At 39.7% G+C, this 9544-nt stretch overlaps 1 protein-coding gene across 1 annotated transcript in view; it reads right to left on the bottom strand.

The window, feature by feature from the left end:
• The window catches only part of GRIN2A (glutamate ionotropic receptor NMDA type subunit 2A), a 321942-nt gene extending 312878 nt beyond the window's left edge, over positions 1 to 9064 (bottom strand). Inside the window, exons 1-2 of the mRNA XM_043493655.1 lie at positions 8872 to 9064; positions 6881 to 7303 (exon numbers count right to left, since the gene is read on the bottom strand). Coding sequence (XP_043349590.1) covers positions 6881 to 7285 — 405 coding nt within the window. The 5' untranslated portion in view covers positions 7286 to 7303; positions 8872 to 9064. The remainder of the gene's footprint in view (positions 1 to 6880; positions 7304 to 8871) is intronic.
• Positions 9065 to 9544: the final 480 nt, after the last annotated feature.

Raw genomic sequence — 9544 nt, 5'->3', positions numbered from 1 at the left:
TTTTCTTTTTAATTTGTCATTTTCCAGATGTGAGTTTTATTAAAAGCTGTCCTCTCCCTCAATTTGTCACCAAATGTAATAACGTTTAATTGCCAAGTTCTCATTAATAGAAAGGAGATTTAGGACCAGTTTATGATCTGGGATATGCTGAATGCCACCAGAATATTGTTTTGTTGTTAGTAGTTAATTATATTTTTATGAATAGTTGCTTCAATCTGTGGGAAGTTGGAAGATTCACTCACTATTCAGACAAATATGATAGTCAGGGCCTTAGAAGGAGACAATTTGCTTTTATTACTTGTTTCAAATATGTGTTTAGGCTGGTCAAGTACGCGGTTTTACGCAGAGTCCATCTCATCCCACCTAGCTAGTCCTCCCGTCCTTAGTTGTCCATCCAGTGACTTATACAGGGATAGATTCTCCTCTGAGTCTGCCTTTTCTGCTCTGCCATAGAACACTTATTCTCAATGGGTACCCAAGCTTCTTCTGTTTAACTACTTTGACCCTTGTCATGTACATGTGAGAGAGAGAGGAAAGTTGTGGCCAGGGTTAAGGAACAGATGGGCTAAAAGCCCCAGACAAATTAGCTAGATAATGTCCAGCAGCAATAATGTGTATCGGACAAGAGAGGAGAGTAGCTTTGCTCTTATTTATTCATATTTTACGTTATATTTTCTCTACCCCTTTTACCTCACTTCCCACTCCATTCCCTTGAATCTTTCCCTCTCTACGCTGCCCACCACCCCAGGTCCCACATATTGCTAGACAGGAGAAGCCGCATGCTAGCTCAGGTGTAAATTTACACAAAGGAGAAGAACAAAGCATCTGTCTCACTGAAATTAGTGGGAAGCCCCAATGATATGATAAGAAATATCACATATCTGAGGACATGAGATTTGCAGTCAGCTTTTCCCCTATTAGATTTAGAATGGCTGTCACTCCACATTTGAAAAATGGGATGAGGTTTGTGTAATTTGAGCTCTGCAACACAAAAACCAGAATCCAAGCATTTTAATTTTTACAAACCGACTGTAAATTTCTGCACCTCAAAATCTTAAGCACAGATTTTCCTCCTCTACCAACATTACATCTAATTGAAAAACACAGTGATGATGTTCCTTTAAAAAAAAAAGAAAGAAAGAATCAAGAAAACATCCCAAGGATTTATAAAAACAATAGTGTGACAGATGGTTTAGAAACAACCCAAATTGGGCAGGCTGGGCTCCTTCAGATAAAATCCACATTACTTGGTAGCTTCAGGAAAAGACAGCACAAAGCTGGGCCCAGATGATCACAGATTTTAACTCCTAGAGTTGCAACATAGAAATAGGAATAGATGTGGCCCTCAAAGGTTCTCATTTTCTTGAGGATTGCCTACTGGGCACTTCTACCAAAACAGCCATTCCCAGGTCTCCTCTCAAGCCAGTCCAAAGCCATCACCTGTATTTCAATCATATCAGAAAACAAAACAAGGAAATTAATAAAATGAGGCTGCTTGTTCATTAAGTTTGGTCAGCTGGGTAGCAAAAATAAAAAACTTTTAACTGTCCACTCAAGTGCAGTTAATGAATTAGAAATAGTGCAAACTGAAAACGTGTTTGACAGATATATGGATCTCCCTTCTGTTCAGCGCACTGTGCAAGTTTCTAAGAGTGTTCTGCATATATGAAGTAATTGCTAAAAGTACTCTATAGATGTCCTATTACTATTTTGTAGGTTATTAAATATAAAAGCAACATGGTTTCCTTCAAGAAGTATTTAAAAAGAGAGCTCTCAGAAGTTACTGGGAATGTCTGCAGGCAGGAGATTAAATGCCAAGCCAAAGGGTTGGTGTTCTAATTTTGCAGTCTGAGTTCCATCAAGTTAAAACTTAAAATTACTTGGATTGCTTGTGTGTGAATGTTGTGTCTTTTGTACTTCTGGACCATATGCAGCAGTGACTACCAAATAGTTTATTAGTAGTTTAAATGTTTGGCTGAACACATCACCAGATGCACTTACCAATTTCTATTTTAACACACGGTAAGAAAGGGCAGGTTGAAGTAAATGTAAATGGCATTATAATAGAGAAATTACATTGTTCCTACACTGAAAGATAGGCATAATTCCCCATTCACATATATGAGTACAGCTTGCAGGATCATGATCCTTAGGCTCTAATGTAGTAGCCTCAAACATAGACCAGGCAAATCTGAGACCATATGAATTTAGTCCTAACCACATCTACACCAAAAATCAAGCAAACATTCAAAAGTGATACTGAATGTAAATAATCCTTATGAGGAGCATGAGATCACATAGACTGCAATTCCCAAACTTCTGGAAGCTGATCCTCTCCTCCATTCAGGAAAATGAAACCAATTTTGTCCTCCTTCAACTCCTGCATGTTAGGCAGGCAGCATGTCAGCTTGCACTGCCGCTCTTTTGCTGACCAATCCTTTGCACGCCCATACATTGGGAAAAGTTAACATTCCCTTCCTCCACCCCAACCCAGCTTGATTGTTAGTCAACTTCTTCTGAGAAAAATCTTCATGAAGAAAATTTTTAGCTTCCTTGGAAATAAGCAGCCAAATCCTAGAAAAAAAGCCAACTTAACATTAGACAGGAGATATGTATGCAGTGTTGTTGTAGACGTTTTGGCCCCAAAATATTACAGAGACAAGGTGGGTGAGGTAATAGCATTTACTGGACCAATTTCTATTATGAAAGAGGCAAGCTTTTGAACTTACACAGACCTGAAGAAGAGTTCTGTGTAGCTTAAAAGCTTGTCTCTTTCACCAAACAGAAATTTGTTCAGTAAAAGATATTAGCTCACCCACCTTGTTTCTCTAATTAGACAGGAGAGTAAGATGCACATCCCATGAATCTTCCTCATTCTGCTAACTCATGCAGTGTCCCACAGATACTAAGCTTTGGCTTTTTAAAAGTCTAGTTTTTTTTTATTGCAAAGATATAGCAAATACAAGGACAAATAATCCACTGGAACACCTAAAGAAAACCTCAACAAAGTAATGGAAAATATTTATAAATTCACTTTATATTAATACTTGCAACTCCTCACATAGTAATATATTGGGAATGTTCATTTAAAAAGGAATATCAAGCTGATTTTAGGTGTTCTAATGCAAAACAGACTTCACAGAACTAGAGAAAAATAAGTTTATTTTATATTAATGTAATTTATCATGTAAAGTGCTTTCAAAAAGTCTGCCAATAATTATACATTAATTCTTAATTTTCTTTTTTTTTTTTGGCGGGGGGAGTAATCTCCTTAGCTCAACACTCCCAGAGTTTCAAAAGGTACCACTTCCTAATGATAATCCCTCTGGAATGTGCCACATATCTTTAGGATTGTCAGTAATTCCAATACAGGAAATGCCTCTTAGAAAATTTGTATGTCTATTATTAAAAGTTTCTAATGGGCAGCAGGACTAGAAAAGTTTGTATTGAGTTTTTTAGAGGTATAACAATACAAAACAAACAGTTTACTGAGGACACCTGCTAATTAATGCTCTTATAATTTACATGGTTTTTTTTTAAAACTGTCCAAGAAATTAGTACAGAAATCTTATTATTTTGCAAAACTATACCCAATATGTATCATATTTACAATCACATGGCCATATAATAGACATTACTACTGTGACAACCAAACAAGACTTACTACTGCAAAAAATCACAGATCAGCCTGTAATATTACACAGGCCATCTGAGACAAAACCTAGTGGGAAAGTTAAAGGAGTGAGTCTGAGCTTCATATATATTTGAATGAACACATTTAGGAGGTATTGCCAATATAAAGTAGACACAATCCTGCAATCCTTACTCATGCAAGTAAACCTTACTTATGCAAGCCGTCCCATTGAAATCTTAGGGGTTGCAGGATTGTTACCAAAACAACAAAAGCTTATGCTTTTCAGAGGTCTAATGTCCAATTCATGTTGATGCACTTAAGCATCTTGTAAATAATACTTAATATAGAAATCACTGAGTTAATGGGCTCCTTTTGTGCCTTTATAGTTTACTGAATCACTTGGCTGAAACACGTGAGAATTAAGAATATATGCACATCTGCAAGTGAAAGTCACCAGTAGCATTAGAAGACTAGCGTAAGGTTCTCTGCAGCACTGAAGTCTTGCATTAGGGTCACACAGACAGGATCCAGGAACTGAATGGCCACATTGTGATACCCAGTGCACTATAGAAAGGGTTTCTATGCTGACTCACCCTAGGCTAATGCAGAGAGCAGTAGTGGGGTAGGAGATGGGACATGGAAACTGTCATTTATGCAGACTCAGTGACCTCCAATATCACAGGACAAAAGGGCACACTCTGGATGCTAATTCAGCTCCATAAACTAGAATAGTCATCATTAGGTAGTTTGGGTTTCAGCCCCAAATCCTGGCAGTGGTTTGGAAAGTGGATTTCACATTTCCAGCCCTTCCATTCTTCTTCAACAATGTTGTGAATTTCGCCTGTGCTACACAGGAATTTATGTCCCCAAAAGAGTTTTAAAACCACGTAAATATTATTATTGTCAATGTCCAAAGCCCAGCTTTGAAACATATTACAGTAAGTACATGCCAAAAGCCAATCTAAGATTAAGGCAATTTATAGGTATATGTATGCAAAGGCTCTATTCAGCTGGTTAACTACTTTAAGATGGTTCCGTTGATTTGTTTAAAAAACTGCACAGAACTATTTTGCTCCCAAGCGGAGATCTTGAAAATTAAGTTTCACCTGAAAGCAAGTGTTTTTAAATGTCAAGTAGGAATAACCACTAAAACACAGATGTCAAAACAGAAATACAAATAGTTAATTACAGGATTAATATACTACTGAAATACCTCCGTTTTAGAGTAGCAGCCGTGTTAGTCTGTATTCGCAAAAAGAAAAGGAGTACTTGTGGCACCTTAGAGACTAATAAATTTATTTGAGCATAAGCTTTCGTGAGCTACAGCTCACTTCATACCTCCGTTTTAGTGATCTAAATTAATGTGTATCTATTTTACATTCTAGTTGACTCTATATTACACATATATGTGTATGTATGTAAGTTAGTGACCCTGAATCAGTCACTAGAGGCATGGATAAGATTAACTTCTCATCCCCATCTTTAGTTTTTTATAATTTGTGGCAGGTGGGATTCTCAGCTACAAGTTTTTTGACTAATATAACAACTTCAGCAGATCTATTTATATATTATACGTATTAGCTTTATAAAGATTTTATAACCTTAAGGATAGTTCAATAGCTCCCAATGTAATAGTCCCCATGACCTAGTCAGTATATCTCCCTTTAGTATTTAAAGTAGTAACATCAATCATAATGAACTCTGTGGTTATTCATGTGGACATAAGGCCCTCCTATAGAATTTCCACTAAAATTCAAACATTTATTAACTGAACAATTATATGACAGTGCCAGTTGTAATGATAAAGGTCACTCAGAATACTGAGATTGAAAGAACATCTTTAGTCCCACCAGTTAATAAAAAGAGTGAAATGCCGCTGTTTCTAAATCAGGAATGATTCCTGATTGCTTCTTCAAAGATAATAAATAATCCCATCTCTTCTTCACTTTTAAAAATATATCTGGGCCACTTTAAATAATTATTTTCAATATTTCTCTGAATCTGTGTGAATTACTACCCAGTATGTGACAGTCCCCCCGCCTCCCTTGTTTTATTGCTACAGAAAAGCTGTTTACCGCTGAACTGTAATCATGCCTCATTTCTTTCTAATATTTTGCCCTTGATAATGGTTTTAGAATATGATGTGCTGAAAAAATATTTCCTGAAAAGCTAATAAATGACTTTCTTCTCAGCAAATTTTATGTTGAATAATCCGCATCTCTTTACTTAAGTGACAACCAAGCTGGGATAAGGGCTCTTCACCATCAGCCAGTTGTTTCTTACCCCATCATTCAGCCAACAAATGCTAACAGTGGAACTGGTTGTGGCAAAGGACTTGATCCTTCAAGATGCTGAGCACACTCGACTCTTAGGAGTTTGAGCACTGAACACCAGGCAAGATTGTGTCCTGTTGAGTAGGAGTTTGTTATGCTTCTGCCACCTTGAGTAAGGAGTGTGTGCTGGGTGTATTAGTCACTGTTCTATTATTTCATAATCTTAGGATGGGTTATATGGAAAAACATTTTCCTAAGAAAAATCTGTTCGCATTATCTTAAGAGTTCATAGACAAAACTACCTGCACACCATAACCTCATGTTTACCACATGGGAGTCTAATTAACTGTAACACAGGTTCTCACTGAATTGCTGTAACTAAGTAAAAATCAAAGGGTGGCTCTTTATATCAGACTGATGTCACCCACGTTAAGCTATTAATGGGGGGAACATCAAATCTAACCTGAATAGCTGTACACTTATCAAAATCCTCTAAGTCCTCTATTAGCATTAGCCTCATCAAATCCATTCAAGTGCATTACATGTGCTCTTTCCCAATGTGGCACTTGTTTCTAGTGTCTGCCAATAACATTATACCTTTCCTTCAAGATGTAAAACAGGACAAAATATTTTATTGTCATAATTCAGTTAAATAAGCCATCTATTTTCGGGGTCATCAACTGTACATAACATTCCTAGGTTGATCAGAATTCAGCTTGGTGGTAACTAAATTGTCAGTAAGAACATTCTTTATGTAAACAAACAAATTCAGACCTAACCCCCAAACAATCTGTCAGGACATTGGGTGGTAATTCAGTAGGAAGCTGCATGATAATTTTGCTTTTAAAGATCAGAAAATAGGCTGTTAGAGGCATCCTCCTTTGAGCTGCTTGCAGTGTACTCAAGTTAGTATGCACGATGAAGTTACACTGGTGCAACACAAGCTTTAAATTATTTAAAAAAAAATTCCTACCTTATCTGCCATGATCATGGAGGAGCCGCCATGAATTCCCAGAATTGGAATAAAAGTCTGAGATGAAATAAAATCCAAAATCTGAGCTATCGCCTCCTGATCAGTATCGTCTCCAAAAATTACCCCATGGATCTTGGTGCCTGACATCAGGTCACAAACATGCGTTATAATGCTTTTAGGGTCAGTCTGGTTCACCAAAAGGGTCACTACATTGACATCAATGGCCAGGTCTGCTGACATTTCCCTGCTCCAGAGAGCTCGGATGTCTCGCTCTGTGATATACTTGGTCCTCCCCAGAATCACTGCAATGTTGAGTATAGGATAACTTTTCTCTGCTCCATGAACAAGATCCAATTGTGCCAGAAGAGCTTGGAGTACCAGGAGAGCATAGCCAATTTTCCCCATCTTTGCCAGCTTTATCCCCTGTAGAAGTGATCACATTGCATGAGAAAAAAGAGAAAAATATGCTATGTAGTCCCCCACCAGGCTTTTGATGCAAAATATCTGCATAGAATGCATCCTTATTAGCTTCTTCCAATGGCTCTTCACCTTAGCCTTATTCTGACATCATTTTAACTATCCCGTGAAATTAGCTCCCTAGTGATAGTGTTATGAACTGTCTACAGTAAACTAGAAAAAATGCCATTCAAGTTCTGGAGAAAGGCACCATTTAATGTTTCTGATCTAGTTAAAATTAAATGACTGAACCAATTATCATGGGGGAGATTTTTATTTTTTTTTTTAAACCAGGCACTTGTATTTTGAAATCTGGTGACAGCCTAAAAGGAAGATGCATTTTCCCCATAAAATTAGCCCAGGAAGGCACTAGAATCCCACACCCCTGCACCCCACCCATCTTGCAGGACCCCAGAAATGTAATTTTATTTTTAAATCTCTCAGATGGCTGCTGCTCATGCATAACTACTGCATGTCTGGAACAGATTCACACACATTATTCTAACCTCTCTCTCTCTCTCCTTCCCCTATTCTACATTCACTTTAGCATCTCTGAACTGGGGATCTCAGAGACAAAGTTGTCACTGGTATTGGGGGGACATCATGTTCAATAAATGAGAATCAGTGCATTGATTTGCTCTGGCCTCCCAGTAGTTCTTTAGGGGACTGAATAGGGAGAGGGAGATGAGCCATGGACAGAGAGGGTGATTTGAGACAGCCAAACACAATGTCTCCTTTTGCCCCCATGTCCCGAGGGATTTCCAGCCCCCTTTTCTGGCCTCAGGAGGGGAGTCCCTCTGCTACACACAAAGCCAGGCTTGCTGGGAAGCGTCATGCAGAACATACTAGCAAGGCTGTCCAGTCAGAGGGCCTTTTCCTGATCTCCCTCTTCACCCCACTAACCATAATGTCCCCATCGTCAATCAGTATCCATCAGCATCATCTGTTGCTGAACAACAAAACCAGGAGTCTCTCTGTAGTTTTCCCTCGGCGTGGGGGTGGGAATTTCTGATACCACTGAATTGGCAAAAAGAAAAAGGAGGAGTTGTGGGCAGCTTAAAGACTAACAAATTTATTTGAGCATAAGCTTTCGTGAGCTACAGCTCACTTCATGGGATGCACTGAATTGGAGCTCAGCTGCACTGTGCTTCCCAAGCCATGATACTGCATGCCAGGTTCTGATTACTGCAACAGCAGAGACAGCAAAGAAAGGTTTATAAATAAATTAACCCAAACCCCTGCAGATGTGAAGCTGCTTCATCTTCTCGCAGACTCGGGAAAGAAGCTGCTCTCCCCTACCCTTGGAATCATGGTTTCCTTAATAAACGAGACTGCACTGGAAAGCATTAATTGCACCAATTACAGTAGCAGGCACGCCCCCCCCCCCCCCCGCGTGGCATGTGAAATCCTGCAAAGTACATCCTCGTGCGTATGACCGCCGTGCTAGAATCCCCCCTTTCCACTCCAAGCACAGGGCAGTAGCGCCGCTTGCTGGCCGCGCGGCGCACTGCCGGGACTCAAACTTTGCAACCTACCGAGGATGCCAGAAAATGTAGTTGCTGCTATGTGGCACGCGGCGAAGTTTGGCATTTCCTTGTAACCCTCAACGCCAAGAGGCCGGAATTGCTTCCATCCCTCGGACCAAATACAGGAGGCTCGCTGCAGCTTGCTTTCCGCATCGCACCCAAGGGAGGCAGCTACCCAAGCAGGAAGAGATGCGAAAGCGGGCTGAAGGGGAAGAGTTAAGGGGGAGGAGGTGGGGGAGAGGAGACAGATGAAGAACATTAGTCAGACCGAAAGTGCGATTGAAACGTCTTCCCGACTCTGATGAGCACATGAAACAAGCACAGTGAACAAAAAAGTGACAGGCTGAGAAAGTTGGTGTTCCCTCCCCCCCCCCCTCCGCCCTTTATGTAAAAATAGATGCCAGAACATCTCCCCCAAGAGAAGTGACAGGGCAGCCAGTCTTCCCTGGAAGTCCTCCCTCCTCCCACCCATACAGGTTGGGAAAATATTTTGTGCTAGTAACCGTCTATTGCCTCCACCGGTTTTGAGCTACAAGGGGGTGAGCCACCCAACCTGGAAGGAATAGCTGGAGGCTAAGCTAATTCACAAGATCAAGGACGGGATTTTTCTTGACAGGTTCAAAACAAGCATAATAGGGGCGGAGGGAACAGCTGAATCAATATGGGAAACGGTTCTTTTTTT

Source organism: Dermochelys coriacea, chromosome 10, assembly GCF_009764565.3.
Source record: "Dermochelys coriacea isolate rDerCor1 chromosome 10, rDerCor1.pri.v4, whole genome shotgun sequence".
Taxonomy (NCBI): Eukaryota; Metazoa; Chordata; order Testudines; family Dermochelyidae; genus Dermochelys; species Dermochelys coriacea.
This window is presented reverse-complemented; position numbering and strand designations above follow the sequence as displayed.